At 54.4% G+C, this 19,099-nt stretch overlaps 1 protein-coding gene and 1 pseudogene across 1 annotated transcript; one reads left to right on the top strand and one right to left on the bottom strand.

Moving 5' to 3' along the window:
• The first annotated feature begins 2,782 nt into the window (after positions 1–2,782).
• On the top strand, positions 2,783–18,711 carry METRNL (meteorin like, glial cell differentiation regulator). Its single transcript, XM_012802989.2, has 4 exons — positions 2,783–3,150; positions 7,897–8,279; positions 14,869–14,928; positions 18,061–18,711. Exons 1-4 carry the CDS (start codon positions 2,963–2,965, stop codon positions 18,378–18,380), a joined length of 951 nt encoding a protein of 316 aa, XP_012658443.1. The 5' UTR covers positions 2,783–2,962; the 3' UTR covers positions 18,381–18,711.
• LOC105886631 lies at positions 15,963–17,606 on the bottom strand (annotated as a pseudogene).
• Positions 18,712–19,099: the final 388 nt, after the last annotated feature.

Here is a 19,099-nt window from a genome sequence, read left to right as displayed (position 1 = left end):
CCTCTGATAACCTCCCAAAGAGCCCTGGGAGGACCCTTCTGGCTCACAGGTCACCCTCAGGGCCTGCAGGTGAAAGAGGGTGGTGGGTGGCTGTTGGATACCCTCAGACAGCCCTGGCTCACCTTATCTTGCACTCTGCAGGAGGGAGGTCCATTTGCAGATGGCTTTTCTTGGCCAGGGTTGGGGGAGCAGAGGTGCCCAGGAGGCCACAAGTAACTCTGGAACATGACCCTGCTTGGAAGCCTATTGGAGTAGACTTGGGGAGCAGCTGGGGAACCAGGTCTGCTGCCTACCTGACCCCCAGCAGTGAGCTGGTCAGGAAGACAGGAATCTGGAAATTCCCAATTTAGGGACCCTCAAAGAGGCACCTGTGTCTTGAGAGGAGGGACAGCCCAGGTCTTTTCTAAGAACACTGCCTAGCAAACATTTTTACTCTATTTTTACCACTATTCCACACAGTTTCCCTGTGATCTGTGTCTGTCTGTGTCCATAAGCATCATGGAAGCAGCTTCTATCTGAAGTCAGCCCACCTCAGTCTGCTCCACATGTGAGAAGTGCAGGCCCCTGCACTGCCATGTATGACCCCGGTTTTAGGGCAGCCTGGCAGGAGGCAGAGCCCTGCCCTGTGCCCAGGATGGAGACAGCTCTGTCACTCTGAGGGGATGACCTTTTCCCTTTTGGCTCAGCAGCCACCAGGGGGTCCTGAGACCCTGAGTGGTCACTAGAGGTCATTAGCTCACAATGTCTGAACTTGTAACTTGAGGGGGTCCTCATGCACTGCCCCTACCCCTTCTATGGTGTGATGATCTGTACCCTTCCAGGGTGGATGGGGCCCAGCAGGACTTCGATCTAATGTGTGGCCAGCACAAAAAAGCACTTCAGTGTCCACATGTGCAAGCAGGACCCCTTCCACATGGCCTGGTGGTGGCTTCACTTTGCCCATCTCTCAGCACTTCTGTACCCTGGTGCCTGTAGCAATGGGGTGTGTGTGTGTGCACAACCATGATGTGGAGTGGGGGTGTAAAGCAAGCCTCCAAGCTCCAAAATCTGCAGGTGTATTCCTCAAGCCAAACCAGACATCGAGTCCCAGGGTGACATCACTTTATGTGCTGGGCAGAGTCCTTGCTCTGGGTTTTTATTGGTTAGATTGGCCTGACCAGCCCCAGGGACATTCTATAAAGATCCTCACCCTGTGGCCACCTCCAGCAGTCACTGTCTCCCAGCCCTTCAGGCCTTGACCTGTTCCTGCACTCCAGCAAACTCATCATTCCATCCTCCTCCCCAGCTCCCCCTGCACTGCCACAACCTGCAAACCTCTGCCATGCACAGGGCATAACATGCCTAACAACAGGCTCCCACTCCCCACTCAGATCACTTGAAATTCCTCATGAAATATGTCGTGGCTGGCAAAGAAACGCTAAAAGGAGGCCAGATTTCTCCAGCATTAGATGCTGTTTGCAGCCCTGGGGTCCAGACACCAGGACACAGAGGCATGCTTTTGTGACAGCAGGGGTAGCTGCTGGTGTGACAGGCCGGTAGGCCCTCTTGGTTTTCCCAGGGGGTTCTCTAGCATGAATCTCTAACGCTGTTACCAGTTGGAACTGCACCAGTGGACGTCAGGCCATGGTGGCCCCAGTGGCCACCTGGCAAAGAGGAGATGCTGAAGAGCACATTTGGTCGCCTGCACCCTCCAGCACAGGGTTCTCTGCAAACAACTGTGCCCTCCAGGAGCAAACTCAGGACGAGGTTGCTATTGGCATTTGGAGTAAGGGGCCAGAACCCTGGTAAAATCCCACAGTGGCACAGCACAGTGGACACCTTGAAGAGTATTAAGCCGCCAAGTTAAGGGTGCAGTTGTGGATGGTGCGGGAGTTCAAGGAGCGTGGGAGTGCGCATGGGGGAGGAGAGTGCAAAGGCGGAGCCAAGACCCCTGGGAGCAGATGGAGGGGCGGCTGTGTGTGTGCAGGGCACAGCCGAGAGGCAAGACTGGGGGGAGGGGGGGCGAACAGAGGCGGTGCGTTCACCAGGGGTCAGGCCCTCAGCCGGGCCTCCCAGGTCCCCGGGGCTGCGGTCCTCCGGGAACCACAAATTCTGTAGAGGGTTACAACACCTTTGATAGCCATCGGCCGATCAGGCACCCCCGCCACAGCCCGAAGACCAGGCTGAGCTCATGCAGCCTTTCAGGACGGTCTGCAAGGTGGGCCACTTGCACCGCCGCCGTGGGGGCTTATGGAGGGACAGAACGACTGGTCAGGCGTTCGGCTGGGGTAGGTACATACTTGGGGTCTCGGGCTGTACAGGCCAGGGAACGCGCTGCTGCCCTGTCCGCCCGGCCCCCTCCTGCCCCGGACTCTGCTTTCCAACCTGGGCTCTTCTCTCCACGACCTTCTCCTCATCAGTTGCACCACCTCCTCCTCTCCACAAGGTCTCGGCCGGTCTCCCGCCCATCTCAGGTTACACATCCCGGCACCCAGGGTTGCCGACTCTCTGTCAACTCGGGAGTGCAGCGCCGAGTCGGGCGCGGTGAGCGCGGAGCTCACCGCGGGGTACTGGGCCGAGTTCCCCGGGACAGTGTTGGGGTGGGCCTGGGTTAGGGCGGGCCGAGTTCCGGGGGGCGGGGCGGAGGCGGGCCAGCTCAGTGAGGCAGGCGGGGGCCGGGCCCGGTTCCGGGGGGCGGGGTGGGGCGGGACGGGGCGGAACCCGCCCCCAGATGAGCCAGGACCCAGGACCGCGGACTCGCGGACTCCAGAGGCTCAGGCTGCGGCGGCTGCGAGGGCGGGCCTCTGCATTCGGCTCCAGCAGCGTGGGCGGCCCGGGATGGGCGGGCGGCCGCGAGGGGGACACGGGGGGCGTGCGACGTGACCCGCCCGGCCTTGGAGGTCTCCAGGCCTGGCCGTGCCTGGTTAAGGGGTCTGCTTAGTGGGCTCGGACGCGGGGCCGGGGCGCCAAGCGGAGCGGGAGTATGCGGGGTGCGGCGTGGGCTGCCTGGGGGCGCGCGGGGCAGCTGTGGCCGCGGCCTCCGGCCCCGGGTCCGGGCCCTCCGCGGCTGCCGCCACCGCCGCCGCCGCCGTTGCTGCTGCTGCTGCTTGCCGCGCTGCTGGGAGGCGCGGACGCGCAGTACTCCAGCGACCTGTGCAGCTGGAAGGGGAGGTGAGTCCGCGCGGGACGACCCGGCCCTGACTCCGGGCCTTGGTCTTCTCCCCTCTTCTGCTACTCTGCGCTCTCCTTCAGGGCGGGCAAAGCGTGCGGGGGCGCAGCCCGGGGCCGGCTCTCCAGGCTAAGTCCTGTGCCCACTGCCCGCCGCCCCCGCTTCTAGAACAAAAGACCCCGCGGGGTCCCGGCCCCCCGGCCCAGAGGACGCTCGGGGGGAGGGCGCGTGCCTGCAGCCTGGCTGGGTCGGTCCCGGCCCGACCGCCCATGAGGCCCATGCTTACTGCTCCAGTCCCCACTTGGTCCCGAGTCCCGCGGTTCCTTTCTGCGAACGGGAGAGGGTCGGTCCTCAGGCTCTTTCAGGCTCCTGCCAGCGGGCAGTTGCGCATCCCGCGGCCGTCCCGGGTCGGGAGGAGCCGAGCTTGCGTCCGGGACAGAGCGGGAAGGGACGGCTGCGGCCACGGGAGGGAGCGGCGGCTTCAGTGGACAGAGCTGGGTCCTCATGCTGACCGCAGCGCTGTCCGCATCTGTGCGGGAGGCGAGCTGCGGGCGGACACCTGTGCGTGGGGCCAGGCCAGTCTCCTGCCCCGGTTCGGTGAAGGTCAGGCCGCCCTTGGCAGCCGCACGCCCTGGGTTTGGCTACCCCCCTTCACTCCGCGGTGGCAGCTGAAGACTTTTTAAAATTGAAATGTGACTGCGGAAAGGAGCACGGGTCCCAAGTGAGTGGTGGGGGAGGCCCAGAGGACGCCGATGCTCACATGAGACTCTAAGCCCGCAGGGAGGCCGCGGCCGAAGCCCGCACTGGGCAAGCAGTGTCTGTGCGTTGAAAGGGGCCTGGTCAGGAGTTGGTGCGCTGGGACCCAGGCTAGTGAGCGACTCGTCGAAGACGCTGTAGGCCTGGGCTCCCTTTGCGCCTGTTGTCTGGTGCCCCGGGGCTCCCTAAGCCCCTCGCGCCCTGGACTGATGGGAAGACTCTAGCTGACAGGCAGTTCATTGGGGTGTGTGTGTGTGTGTGTCACGGGGTTACTCTGAGTGAAACTGGTTTTCCGAGAAGGCAGGGTGGCGCAGCGGGTTGGGGTCCTTGTTAGCTGGTGCCGCGGGTCTTCCTGTAGGTCACTTACAGCGCCCAGTTCTCTGAGGAATCTAGTTTCTGCCCCCTCCCCCAAGCGAAGGTTCGCGAGAGCGGCAAACTGTGGGGCCCTGGCCCTAAGGGAGCCTTCTGCCCCCTCACCAGCTGAAACTCCCCCTGCCGGCGGCGGGGACGGAGCAGGGATGGACCTGGGGCGTGGAGCCGGGAGAGTCGGCCTAGAGAATGCTGGCGCCGGCGCGGGCTGGCTGGGAGCCTCTAACGCTGACAGTTCCTCTGGAGCTGTCCTCCGCCCCCAGATGCAGTTAAGCTTCCGGCTTGCATCCTTGGCCCACTGAATCAGTGCACCCCGAAACCGAGGCCTTTAGATATTCTTCAGCAGATCCAAGCCAGAAACGCAGTGAGCCGGCGTTTCTCAAGCGGGAGCTGACATCTCCCGGAGGGAGGGGGCGTCTTCCCGGCAGCCCAGAGGAGGAAGGGAGCCTCCCTCGGACTGGAGTGAGGGTGGGGAGACCGGCTCGACCCAACAGGTGTTTGTAGTGGGGGAGGAGCCCGGCCGTCCGTTTTTGCGAGAGCAGGGGCATTTGTTGGCCCCTCTCCCCAGGGCAGAGCCTCGCAGAGGGCACAGCCTGATCTGCGGGTGTGGTCGCAGAGGAGCGACCTCCAGACGACCTTTCTGGAGGTAGTAGGACTCTGCTTGTCATCCTTGCTAGGCTCACTCACGGCCATGCTCCGCAGATGAGCTGCAGACACTGTGAAATCCTGTAGTCCTCTGCTGCGCTGGACAACTCCCTGTGTTTATGACTTTTTTATGAGCTGTTCTGAAGTCTGCACAGGGTGGAGCCAGTCCGATACTGTGGGTTCTGATCCCCTGATAGCAAGGGAGTTGCTTCTTATGACATGGCCACTCACAGTTGACAGGCTCATATTTCTAGGTGTTTCCAATCAAGTAGAAGATTTTGCAATCTCTCTTGCTGTGGAAAAGGCAGGACCAGCGCCTCAGTCTTCATTAGCCAGTGGCCATAAAGGTGGACCGTGAACTTTTCCATTGCTATCAACATGTGTCACAGGTGCCATCTCTCCTGCAAAAGGTTACTTGTCAGCAGGGCCTTTGGGTTCTGCTCTTTGATTTATAACCTTCCTGACTCCAGTGAACAAGAGGCCACTCTTTTGTTCTGGTGACTCAGTGGTGGTAGGTGGGTTGGTTCCGCTCAGAACCCTGGGGGCTTGCTATATAGAGCTCTCTCCCACTTTTCCATAAAGGTGCCCTACAGGTGTGTTCACCTGGGTGGTAACTCTTACGGACTTTTCAAAAAATGAATTAATTTACTTTAATTAATCTAAGATCAAATATGTCTCTTCAGTTTCTTAAAGTTGAATAGAACCAGTTTTGTCTATATCTTTGAGTTTATCACAACAGCAGAATTCTGTTATTTTGTTCCTGCTTAGTATGTCACCTGCATCTTATGTGAAAATCATAAAATACCATCATCCATGATGGTTAAAGATGTGTTGCATTTTTGTAATTCCAGCAATTTTGCATAAATGGGCATTTTTTCCCAGGTTTTCTGTGGTGGTAGATGTTTGGAGGTGAGCAATTTGGGGTGTGGCCCCGTGGTTTCACTTTCCTGAAGGGTTGTCTCTGAGTGGGGGTCTCATACACCACATGCTACTGATTTTAACGTGGAACTTCCATGTCTTGAGCCTAGATTGCTATTTTAGGGGGATGTAAGAGGAGAGGAGCAGGCCCTGGGATGGGTATAGACCTTCTAAGTGGGCAGTGAAGACATCAGGTAAGGAGCCAGGTGGCAGGGCTCCTTGTAGCTTTTGTGTCCATCTTCATTTTGTTCCTGTCTTCTTTGTGGAGTGATTTTAATTAAGTGGAGCCAGGTGCACCTACAAGATGCAGTTATGTGGGGGATCAGAGGGTGGCCCTGGGCGCAGGCCTGCATCCCCTGGCAGTTGTGGGTTGGCCACTTTTCCCCAAGGAAGTTCCCTCTGTGGCTGCCTCAGTGTGGTTGGAGCCTCTTTCCCCTCCTCTGCTTGGATGAAGCAGTGTAGTCAGAGGTGTCCAGGGACTCTGCTGTGGTTTCTGCACTCCCTGGGTGCTCAGAACCTATGGGGAGAAGTGAAGTCTCTGGCAGGATGGTTTATATGGAAGAAAGAGCTGAGAATTGGTCCCTGCTTAAGAGGCGGCAAGTGTCCAGCTATCTCCTGATGGAGACAGGAGGGTGAGGGACATGATGATGTTTTGTTTGGGCTGCATAAGAAAAGAGCTGATTGTAGTCCTCTATGTGTCAGCCACTTACCATTTAGTCTAATTTTCACACAGCACTGTAATCATGACTACCCCCACATATGTGTCAGATGAGTTGTGTGGGTTTTATTGGCTTAATTTATAAGTCTATTCTGTGTGTGTGACCCTGGTAGCTGGCTGGGGCTGGGCTAGCTATTCTGACCCGGAGGCTGTGGGGGTGGAGGCTGGGCAGGAGGGGTTCACCCTTGACACTTCCCTCTGATGTGGTCCACAGGGTGGCTGTAGCCCTTGCCTGCAGCTGCAGTGTGAAAAGTGAGGTTTAGGGGCTTGAGCGTGAGTCACCCAGCAGTAAATGCAAACCATATGTTATGCATTTTCTCCACTGTAGAAAGGGTTTCTGGTAATTCACTCAGGCTGGCTCTGGATATAGTATTGTTTATTTCACATAAAAATCCTAAGAATGTGGGTGAACCTGCCTGAGATCTGATCAGAACCAAATTTCATGTAATAAAACACTTGCTTTGTCAAAGTCACTGGTTTCATTGCAGACCCACTTGGTGGCCATGACATCTGCTCGTGACATGCTAACCTTTACATTATAGTTTCAAGTAGGAGAAACTTTAATGTTTTTGATGGTTTCAATTTTTTGAAAACATAACTGTCTCTACTCAGAAACTGCCTCACCAAGAATGTAGCACACTTCATTCCTTCCTATTTAGCACTTACTACAAGTAACATTAACTTGTTACTTACGTGTTTGCCCTTCTCCCCCCAAAGTGAAGTGAGTGGAAGAGGCTCACCTCACTTCGTAGTGGATCTTCCTTTAATGATATTTGGATTTACTCTAAAAACTAGTCGCGGGGGGTGGGGGGGTGTCTTCAGGCTTGGAGATGAATGAAAACAGTTGCTCATTACTCGGAGGACAATGCAAACATTTGTCGCAATGGTGAGGTCCTGGGAGACAGAACTCAATGACAACCCCAAAATTGTTGCCTGTCCAGAGTGGCAGCATTGCTTATTGTTCCCATGCTGTGGCCATGTTCCTACGGTCCTGATGCTCATTGCAGTCCATTCTGGAACTTGGGCTGGGACCCACGGCTGCTGCTGTTTCCTTTGTTCTCACCTCTTCTGACCTACAGTAGGTTCAACCTCCCTGGTCAAGGAATGATGCTGAGTGGTGGGCAGAGGCTGAGGCAGACAGAACTGCATATGCTGAGCACCTGAGCTCTTGCACCAGTCAGTGCTGTGGCCCTGTCCTCAGCCCCACGCCGAAGGGTGGACGTGGCCTGAACTGCCTTGAGGGTGGGGCTGTGCCAGCTGAGAGCTCTTGTGGAATCCTTCTGGGCAGGGGTGGTAGTGGGGTGCAGGAGCTCTGCCTGGCTGACTGTCTCTTCTCCTGCAGTGGACTGACACATGAGGCGCACCGGAAGGAAGTGGAGCAGGTGTATGTACGCTGCGCGGCGGGCACAGTGGAGTGGCTGTACCCTACTGGGGCTCTCATCATCAACCTGCGACCCAACACCTTCTCACCTGCACGGCAGCTCACCGTGTGCATCAAACCCTTCAGGGGTTCCTCGGGGGCCAATATTTATTTGGAAAAAACTGGAGAACTGAAACTGCTGGTACAGGATGGAGATGACACTGGCCAGGTACGGTGTTTCGGCCTGGAGCAGGGCGGCCTGTTCGTGGAGGCCACACCCCAGCAGGACATTGGCAGAAGGACCACGGGCTTCCAGTACGAGCTGACGAGGAAATACCAGGGACCAGCCCTGCACACACCGTCGGGTGAGCACCTTGTGGCAGCTTGGGCTTACTCTTCTGCACAGGTGTTGCGGGTTTTCTCCTGACCCGACTTCTGCTGGACTTCCAAGAAAATGCTCTACATCTGTGCATTAGATATGGCAGGTTTGCTTGGAGAGTCTATGGGCGGCCAACCAGGGATGGTGGGGCCCTACGTATGTCTCCCTATGTAGGGGTGCTGGGTGTGGAGACAACACCTCTGATGTTGTGGCCCTTCCAACAGAAACCACCATTGACCAGACTGGCTGCGTCTTGTGGTGTCCCTTAAGTGCTGGGCAAGGTTGCTTGCTGGAGCAGTGCTCCCTTCCCAGTGTGTAGGCAAGCATTCCCTGAGCGGTTAGAGGGGGAGAGTGGGCCCCAAACTTGCCCTGTGCATGTGTTCTAGTGACACACCAGAAATGGGTGCTTTACTGTTTTAACTGTTGGTGAATGGGCCAAGAGCTCCTTGTGTTGGCTTAGCCCCTACAACAACAGTGCATTTGGGTGGGGGCTGATGCTGGTGCATAGCTGGGAGCAGTGAGGGGTCCTCTTTGAACAGGCTGTGAGGATCTGGGGAGCTGAGAGGTTCTGGAGTGGAAGGGGCCGTGTGGGCTGGGTCACGCCTTTGGCCACACAGGGTGTGTGTGGTGTTGGACAGTAGGAGCTTGGCTCCAGGTTCTGCCATTTTTCTTCTTCTTTTGAGATGAGCAGCTTCCCATGTGGCAGGCAGGTGGTAGGCTGTCTTATGGCATCTGTGGACACTTGCACTTGGGAGAGGGGCTGGGATCATTTGTGGAGGGCTTTGGTGGTCTCCAAAAGTTCCATGGGCAGACACCTAGAGGTGTTTGGGCTGTGGGACCCACATGGTCAGTCCTCATGCAGGGCTGCCACCTCACTTGAGGTATGAGGTAGCTCAGAGTCCTGTCTTTTGGGGATACCCACCCGCCTCACCACTGGTTGTCAGGCCAGAGGAGAGTCTCTGACGTCAGGGCGGAGGCTGAGGGCTGTGCCACACCCCTCTGGACACCTCATCCCAAAGACCAACCCAACCCTAGTGTCAGCAGGGCCTGGGTGGAGAGGCCTGCCCTGGGAAGGTGCCCCTAGGACCAGCACAGTCTCTGAGTCTCAGGGACTGCTAGAGTCCAGGCAGGACAGGAATGTTGGCCACATGGCCTTTGTCTTGTTATTAGCAGTTACGGTGGGTGGCAGACTTGGGGGAGGGGACATCAGCCTTCTGTGGGGGCCTTGGAGAAAATAAACTCATAACAAACACAAAATCTGGAAAAATTTGAGCACCAAGATGGATTTTCCAACTGTTGAAGCTGCTCACTGAGGCAGGAGGTTCCAAAAAAAGCTTGCAGACATTGCTTCTGCTGATTGAAGTGGGTTGGGCCTGAGGACACTGTGCTGCTGGGGCCTAGCTTTGTTTGCCTATGCCAAGGGACCTTTAAAGAGCTGTAGGGCTGGCCACCTGGTTGCTGCTGTCACAATTGCACATCTCACTGTGCCCAATAGATGTCTGGTGGAACATCGCTGTGTTGGCTGCTGATGGGGATAGCTCAGGGGGCTGTGTGTTACCCCCGGGAACGAGGCTTTGTTTTTCTTCTTCTCTGGGTCAGGATCTGTGCCTGCTGCACATTTGTGTCCAGGTTTCCAGGCCTGGAGTGAGTGGGTTTAGGAGACATACACGGTTTCTGTGGGGTCCCGTAGGGAGGCAGCATCCCTGGGTGAGTAGTGACTTGAACCGAAGCTCGGTCATGGGTCTTGTGCTCTGGCCTCTGCATACCTCTTGGGACCATGGGGACCCCATGGATGTCAGACCAGCTTGGGGGCCAGGACTTTGCTGTGTGGTGTGGAGCAGACACTGAGGGTTCTCTAATTAACCACAACACACGATGTGCTGGGGGTGGTAGCCCCAGACACAGCCCCAGAAACTTGCAGAACCCTTTTAGAGGCCATCCTGCCCCATCCTGGTGCAGTGGAAGAGTGGGGAAGGGACTGGGGTCTGATGTGTCCCTCTCACCTTACACCCAGGATGAGGCACCTTTCACCCAGGGTGCGTAATGTAGAATGTCAGGGCTGGATGTCTAGCAGGGCAGCTTGTCCCCAGGCCAGGCCTGCTCTTGAGCCCTCTCAGCACCAAGGGTTTCCCTTGTCTCCATTCTGGCCCTTGCTTCAGCTATAGGATGAGGGGTGGGAACTGTACCCCAGGGCACACACACACTTCAGGACCAGGTGAGTGGTTGTCGCACCTGCCAGGAGTGGAGGAGCTCCCGCATGAATCTGAACTGACAGTTGGCACTGATGTGAGAGAACAGAGGCTCTGTAGCCTTGAATCCCCTGTGGGTGCTATGTTTGAGGGTCATGCCCCCACCCATCTGGAGGCAGCCTGCTTCTCGGACAGGGGCCTGGGCCTATTGCCAACAGCTCCTTGGTGCTGGGTCCTTCGGGTTGCAGAATTAGCTTCCATAAATGACTGAGGCTTATGACAGCCTGGAAGAGACCAGAGCAGGTAGGCTGCTTCTCCAGGGGCATAGCCTGTGGGTCAGGAGGGATGTGACCTGGCCCTGGGGGACTCCGGATTTGGCCACCACTAGTAGGACCTGCTTGCCCTGCACTTTCCTTCCTCTCATCTGGGGAGCTCTGGCAGGACACAAAGTCAGCGAGTGGACAGGTGCAAGAACTCATGGGTCTGGCTTGAGGTTGTACCTAGACATGTACTGAGGACTTGGTGGATTCCCCCACCCCCAGTCTTTTGGGGACACTGGGCCAGTGAACCTGGACCTGCACCTCTCGCCAAGTATAAAAATTGACTCTTGCATATTCAAGGGATGGGCAGTACCAGTACCATGTGGGCAGCCAAGGAGCAGGAGCTCAGCCAGTTCTAGAGAACAGGGGCAAACCTGCTTCCCTAGGTCACCTGGGCAGGCTAGATGAGGTCTGGGGTTCCTTTCTCTGCTTTGATTTTTCTTGAGGTTTGCATACCAGGTGCTCACCAGCTTGGCTGCCTCTGTGCTTGGACTTTGGGGTTGGGGCTCCAGCCAAGGCCCATGGTGAATTGGTTGTCTAGGGCAGGTGCAGTGGCATTTTAGATGTGCAGTGAGAATGGAAGGGATAAGCAGAGGATGTTGCCCTGATGCTGGTCATGAACACACACAAGTTACATTACCAGCTTGAATGGATGCCTGGGTCCTACAGTGTCTGAGGCCTCAGTCCCCGCTGCAGAGCCCCCTCCAGGAGCTCAGGGTTTGGGGGACCCTTGCAGGGACAAAGGGTGTTGGTGTTCTTTACAGGCATCCCTCTACTCTTTTTTTTTTTTTTTTTTGAGACAGTATCATTCTGTCATCCTAGGTGGAATGCTATGGCATCATAGCTCACAGCAACCTTAGACTCTGCGGCTCAAGTGATCTTCTTGCCTCAGCCTCCCAAGTAGCTGGGATTACAGGTGCTTGCCATAATACCCAGCTAGTTTTTCTGTTTTTAGTAGAGATGAGGCCTTGGTCTTGCTCCAGCTGGTCTCGAACTCCTGAGCTCAAGCAGTACACCTGCCTTGGCCTCCCAGAGTGCTGGATCACAGGTGTGAGCCACCTACCTTAGTGGCTTCTCAGGCCACTGTAATTATCCTATAATCACTTCACATCTTCACCATCTCCTGAATTGAAGGGGGGGAAGGGTGTCCTCTCCAGGAAGAGGGCAGTCCCCAGGACCAACCTGGCCTCTCAGGCAGGCTCTGCAGGTCTACTCCACTCACCTGCTCCTCGTGGGAGTGCCATGTCTGCTGTCTCAGCTGCCTTGGAGATCAGCAGTGATTGTCACTTGAGATTTCCCCGTGGATCTTGTGTGTCTCCACTCTGGTTGTCTTTCTCGGGCAGTGCTGCTGGACTAGCATCCGTCTGTCTGCAGCCCACTCTATAGCCTCTAGCCTTCAGCCTCCTTGTACTCATGGTGCAGCCCTCCATCTGTGCCTGCTGCCACTGCAGGGTTCCCACAGCAGCCCTGGCTGCCCCTGTGACCCTGTTTTCTTTGTTCTTCATTCAATTCATTTTACATATATTCCTGAGTGATCATTCGGGACATCCATGCTCTGCCCCCACCCTCTGCAGAGGAGGGACAGAACTCCAACCCTTTACTGACCCTCCTCATACCCCCGGAAGTGAGATGTGATGTGTCGTGACCAGTGCATTCCACAGCCTTTATGAGCCCAACTTTGACTGATAATTGTTTCCAGATTGTGCCCTTGGCATGCACTGAGTTCTCTGTGAAGGTGACCCGTGCTTTGTGAAGCTGAGAATTAGAACAGGGAGGCCTCTAGAGCTGTGCTTTTTGAGCTCAGTGTCAATGGCGTGGGCTCCTGGAGGCTTTTAGAGAGGGACCTCAGGCTTCTGACACCTTGTACAGGTGGCGTCTGAGCCAGGGCAGGTGCCAGAGCTGGCAAGGGGAGCATCTCCCTCCCTCCTCCATATCCTCCAAGATCCCAGGGCTTGTCCCAGGGCTGGTGACTCATTGAGGAGGACACTCAAGGGCTTGGTGACACACACATGCTCAGGCCTGGCGTGAGTGTGGTGGGGCATCCTGGCTCCCCATCTTCAAGATGGGACCCGAGTGCATGGCTGCTTTTTCCTAGCTTGGGGCTCACCTCCCACCTCCTGCACTTCCTGCCTCTTGCACAGCTGTGGTTACAGTGCCCTTTAACCTCTGACCTGCCCTCTCACTGTTGAGGCTGCCCTCACTTCCATAAGGGACCCTGGGCTGGGACTTCTGGCTCTGTGGGCCCTAGACAGGTGGCCAGTCAGGATGGAAAGTCTCACTGAGTCTCATGTGCTCTGAATAAAAATGCCACCTGAAATTTGAGACACCCTCTTCATGCCTCAGTGCTGCTGGCCTGTCTGTGCTGCTGGCTACATAGTAAGCCAAGTGCCATGGGGTGGCACCCTGGGCAGCTTCGGGACCCAGGTCAGGTGCCTCCTGTGTGGGGGCTGCAGCATGAGCTTGTGCAGTGTCAGCAGGAGGTGGGGCTCCTGGGACCCAGCTTGGGGTGGGGGTATGAGGGGTCTAGGCATGTTGAAAGGTGTCTCAGGGCTGGCTGCAGCCCTTCCAGGCTAGCAGAAGGCTCTACATCTGGGGTTCCCGGACAGGCTGGGCTAGATCTAGAGGCATTGCAGGCTATTCTTGTTCTGCCGCTTCTTTCTGGCAGCTTAATAGTAGCAAACGCAGCAGCAGCTGGTAGGCGGGCCAGTGAGTCAGGCGTACTGAGCTGAGGGTGACTACACTCCCTGCCTGGCCAGGGCGTGCCGGCATCACCCTGGGGCAGGACTATGTTGTGAGCGCCCCAGACCGGTGGAGCTCAAGGGGCCCACAGAGACCCTGTGGTACCCCAGGCTACTGTAAGCTCCCTCCAAGGCCTAGTCCAGCCTCCACTGACCTGAATAAGATTCAGGCCTGTAGGGCTTTTTGCATATCCCAGACCCTGGAATGCCCTTCTGAGCTCCTACTCAGCTGGAGATGCTTGGCCCATTTGTAGTGGCCAAGGTGCTGGATGCTTGTGCTGCCCTTTCCCCCGCCAGCACCTGACTGGGGTCTGTACAGCCACGAAGCAGGCGACAGCTTGGCCTGGCCTGGCTCAGACATTGGCATCTTATGGGCTGGGGAGCCCCAAGGCAAGAACTGTCCTGTCCTGGCCAGGATATCCCAGAGCATTTAGAAGGTGAGATGGCTGCGGGAAACTTGCCTCACTAAGATTTCATGCCTCAGAGTTTCTGCTGTGTTAGAAGAATTGGGGTCAAAACCTAGAAGTCTTCTAGAAGCGAAGACTGAGCAAAGTAGAGGTCTTGCAGTAAGACCAGGTAATGAGACTGTGTTTTCCAAACCCGCTGCTGAGCCTAGCACACAGCCTTCGGAGGCTTCTGCTGTGGGGCTGTCGAGTGGTGGAGATTCTGGCTGTGCGAGTCCGGCGTGGCTCGTGTGGCTCTTGTGAGGAGACTCAGCATTTTCTGGGCTCTTTGGAGAAGCCTAGCCCGGTTTGGACAGTGTCTATGGTGGGCACCTAGATCCCCATAGGATGTGACCTTCCTCCAGTGTGATCTGATCTGGAAAGGTGAGGGTGGCCCTGGCCCCTGGGCATGAGGGATGGGGTGAGGGTGACTGTAGTCAGGGTGTTGTTGGGGACACGTTTTCAGTTCAGCCAGGTGGTTTTGAGTCTGTGATGGAGACCTCAGGTGATTGAGTTGGGCATGCTGGTGATACCACTTTACTGGTGGGTGAGCTGGCATGATGGGAGGCCCCTGTCTCTGAAGCCTCAGGATGTGGTGAGGTGGAGGGTCATATTCTCAGGGAACAGGGCTGTCATGACCACTACTCAAGCACTTCCAGTTCAGAAGGGGCCGAGCATCCCCTGGGGTCAGCCTGGACATGGCCGAGGCTGCATTTTCTGTCGTCTGCTCTGCCAGCTTAGCTGGGAAGTGATTTTGGCTGCAGGGGAGCAATGTGGGCACTCCAGGACTGTCTTTAGTTGGGTCTGATGAGAATGTGTGACTGTGGCAGGTGATGAACCCTGGACCTGCTATGTCCCAGCTGACCCTGTCTCTTTCCTTCCCAGCACCGTGCCGCCCTTGCAGTGACACTGAGGTCCTCCTAGCTGTCTGCACCAGTGACTTTGGTGAGTGTCTGCCTCATAGCTCCTGCCATGTGGAGGCTCGTTTGGGCGGCAGCTCCCCTGCAGGACCCCAGCCTTCCATAGGCACCCAGCCCCGGGGTGGTCTGCAGAAGCATGGGTCTTGGCCTTAGTCATGGGAAAGGTGCTTTTCCTTCTGTACCCAGAATGGCTCCCTAGCCCAGGAGCCAGGAGTCGGTGCACACACACTTGCCCATGGGGAGAGCAGGCAGGTGTTTTTGGTAACTACCAAGCACTCTCCCAGTTTGCAGGTAAGACCATTGCCCTCTGAGGGAATTCTTGAAATCTGTTGCTTTCCAGGACTCTTCTCTGGGGAGTGCTTTATAACATCGTTTTATCAGCCACCCAGGGCATCCTCATGTCAGCCCCCAACTTGGAACTTCCACTATCCCTCATCCAAGTCCCGTGGTGGTTGGGGCCCCTGTGGGCTCAAGGCTGAGGTTGAGGGATGCAGGCCTTCTGGCTTGTCTCGAGGAAGATTTGGACTCCTGCTCGCTGAGTCGCTGAGTCGAGGCTGTGGAGGTCCACCTGGTGGGGGCGGGGGGAGGTGTCCTTCCTCCTCTGCTGTTCAGGCTCCAGGTACAGGACAAGGGTCTCCAAGTGCTCAAAGCGGTCCTTGTGCCTGGTCTGGTTAGAATGTAGAGGTGCAAAAGATCTCATATATTAGCTGTGCTTGTTTCTCTTGTTCTAATTTGAAGAGCTGATGCAAATCATGGCTGTTTTGTTCTATTTTCCCACCTGAGCATGTGGGCCTTGATACAAAGAGCAAGTCTAAGTGTCTGGGATGACACTAAGATGAAGTCTAAGTGTCTGGGATGACTTCCTTTTTTTGTTTGTTTGTTTGAAGTTTAATTTTTATTTTACAAAAACTGACACCATTAAAACCAACACGATTATTTTCTACTCATCCAATAATCAAGCTAACAATATGAAAATATGTAAAAAGTATTCTAGATTCATAATTACCAGATATACTAATACCTATATAGCTATTATAAATTCAATCAAAAAATAATTTTATTTCCTTAAAAACACTTGGTTCATTCACCAAATGTTAATATCAGTAGATATTTGCTATCCTAAAGTACCAAAAAAAGAAAATCACAAACAAAAATGGCAATGTCTAGACTCTAGAGATTTGTTAGGGGGATCCTGAAGGCTGAATTTTGGAATTTCATCTTAAGGAGCATATGGATTCTCTTTGAAGACACCTTTTTGCCAGCTGTTTTAATGTGGAAGCCAGTAGTTTGTAGTTCATCATGAAGCCCATCCAGGACACGTTGTACATCAAAGATGAAGGCTGGTTTTGGCATTTTTTTATGAATGCGTTCATGATTCATTTCCTTACACATGTCCCACTCAGGGCAAATAACAACATGGGCAACATCACATGCTTCATATGGATCCTTGGAAATGGTCACAAGTCAAGACACTTGGTCATCCTCTGAAACACCTGGATGAGAAAGATCTATAGCTATTTGTTCCCTGGGTACTTTTGGATTGTATATATGGAGGTGTGCACCTTCATCCATCAAATACTTGCTAATATATGTATATATATATACACACACACACACACACACATATATATATTAGAGGATTATCTCATTATCACTAGTGTCCTTTTTGAATATAAACCTCAAAATAGCTATCTTCTTCTCAGTCACTGCATTAAACAGACTGTCTATGATTCAGGAAGCAAACCTCCCACTCTGGTAGTCATTCTTGTCTATTACCTGCTGCCAATAATGAGCTACTTCAGGCAAATTCAGAACCTCACAGAAATAAACCACATTTAGAACATCTTTTTTGGAAATAGCTCCCACCAAAACCAACACTGACTTTCAGAAACTTACTTCCAATTCTCTGGTCCATTCCAATGGCTGTTGCTACCTCTTCTACATCGGCTCCTGTTGCTTCACACAGGGCACTTACAGAGTTAATGCTGCTGATTCTTTGGGCAAGAAAAGCATTTGCTGCCAGTTTGGAAAGCTCTGAAGACCAAGTGTCAGTGGTGAGAATCTTTTCTCTGAGAACCCAGTACTCATATACAACACACAGGGCCCTCATGGCTCTCTGGCCTTCTGGGTTTCATCCCCTCCAATCAGTATTCTGTACGGGTTCTTTAGGTTTTTGATGGCTATCTTCTCTGCCAAGAATTCTGGGTTGGACAGCACCTGTAAATTCAAGTTGGGTTTTGTGTTAGCATCAAATATGCGACGATACTTTCTGCTGCCTGCACTGTGGAACTATGCTTTTCTGTCACAAGTTTGTACCAGTTTCAATTTTGTACAACACGTCTAGCACAAGCTTTAGTATACTTTAGATCCTGCTGCACGACCTTTCCCCATTCCATAGGTTTTTGTTGGTGTATTCACAGAAATAAATACATCATCAGGTTTCTTGATGGCATCATCAATATTGGTAGAAAAAAAAAATAGATTTTTTCCTCAGCAAGATTCTACCACTCCTGTTAGTCCTGGCTCATAAATAGGAAGTGTAGAATTCCATGCATTGATTCTTGACTCACTGACATCAACAACCATTACCCTGATTTTAGGGCACATGTAAGCAATGACACTACATGTGGGTCCTCCAACATAGACCACACCCATGCAACAGATCTTCTTAATTTTAAACATGATTGTACTGCTTTAAGCACTGAGGGGGTGGCTGCTTTTATCCCAAACAATCAGACAGCATCTTCCTCTGGGCTATGCTGCTGCAGCTTCTCATCTGGGATGACTTCCTATTGTTTAAATTGTACTTTTTTAGAGCCAAGGTCTTGTTCTGTCACCTAGGCTGGTATGCAGTGGTGCGGTCACAGCTCCCTACAGCTTTGAACTCCTGGCCTCAAGTGATCCTCCTGCCTTGGCCTCCCATAATGCTGGGACTACAGGTGTGATCTGCTGTGTTGGCCTAAAATGTATTTTTCAGTGGGATTCCTAGATGGCAGAGTCTCAGGGTTCAGCTCCCAGTCCCAATGCTAGTTGTTGCCAGGGGCCTGCAGTGGCCTTGCTGCATGTGGGGTCAATATATGTTGTATGCCTGCCTTTGGCCAGCACCTGGCAGTGCCCACTGGACCCTGCTGACTGTTCCATCTCCTCCTCTCTGCAGTTGTTCGAGGCTCCATCCAGGACGTCACCCATGAGCCAGAGCTTCAGGAGACGGTCATCCACTTGCGAGTGAGCAGACTGTACCGGCAGAAAAGCAGGATATTCCAGCTGGTGCCTGAGGGTGGTGGCCACTGGCAGGGGCATGTCAGGACGCTGCTAGAGTGTGGTGTGCGGCCAGGGCGTGGTGACTTCCTCTTCACTGGCCACATGCGCTTTGAGGAGGCATGGCTTGGCTGTGCCCCACGCTTCCAGGACTTCCAAAGGATGTACAGGGACGCTGAGGAGAGGGGACTGAACCCCTGCGAGGTTGGTGCTGAGTGACCACATGGGCCTCAGGATGCCTTTCCTCCCCTGATGAGCTGCTGTTGGCTACAGGGGCCGCACAAATCCTGGTGGGAGCTACACCGGACCATACCCCTGGGGCCCAGGCCTGGCCCTTATTTGTCAGCTGCACCATCTGGGGAGGTGCCTGTGGTGTTTGACCCTGTGGGATCCTAGTGGAGAGTGCCGTGGCCAATTGGAAATGCTATAAAATGCAAACTAAGTTATTATGTTTTTTGTAAAAAAAAAAAAATACCCATAGGAAGCAAATTCCTATGTCTTCAAATGTCTTGGTGTGGCACTTATGTTGTTCTTTAAAAACATTTACATCGGCTCGGTGCCTATAGCTCAACCGGCTAAGGCGCCAACCACGTACACCTAAGGCGGCAGGTTCGAATCCCCAGCCCGGACCCGCCAAAACAACAATGACGGCTGCAACCAAAAAATAGCCGGGCGTTGTGGCAGGTGCCTGTGGTTCCAGCTACTTGGGAGGCTGAGGCAGGAGACTCGCTTGAGCCCAGGAGTTGGAGGTTGCTGTGAACTGTAACGCCTCGGCACTCTACCCAGGGGGACAGCTTGAGGCTCTGTCTCAAAAAAAAAAAAAAACAAAAAAAACAACCCTTTACATCGTTGCACTAGCCTGGTGTATTGGATGAGAACCTGCAGCTGCAGGACACAGCCATGGGTCAGCTAGGCTCTGTGCAAAACCTCAGCACCAT

Source organism: Otolemur garnettii, unplaced genomic scaffold, assembly GCF_000181295.1.
Source record: "Otolemur garnettii isolate 467f Iridium unplaced genomic scaffold, OtoGar3 scaffold00018, whole genome shotgun sequence".
Lineage (NCBI taxonomy): Eukaryota > Metazoa > Chordata > Mammalia > Primates > Galagidae > Otolemur > Otolemur garnettii.
The sequence above is the reverse complement of the archived record's forward strand: the minus strand, read 5'-3'. Positions and strand labels throughout refer to the sequence as shown.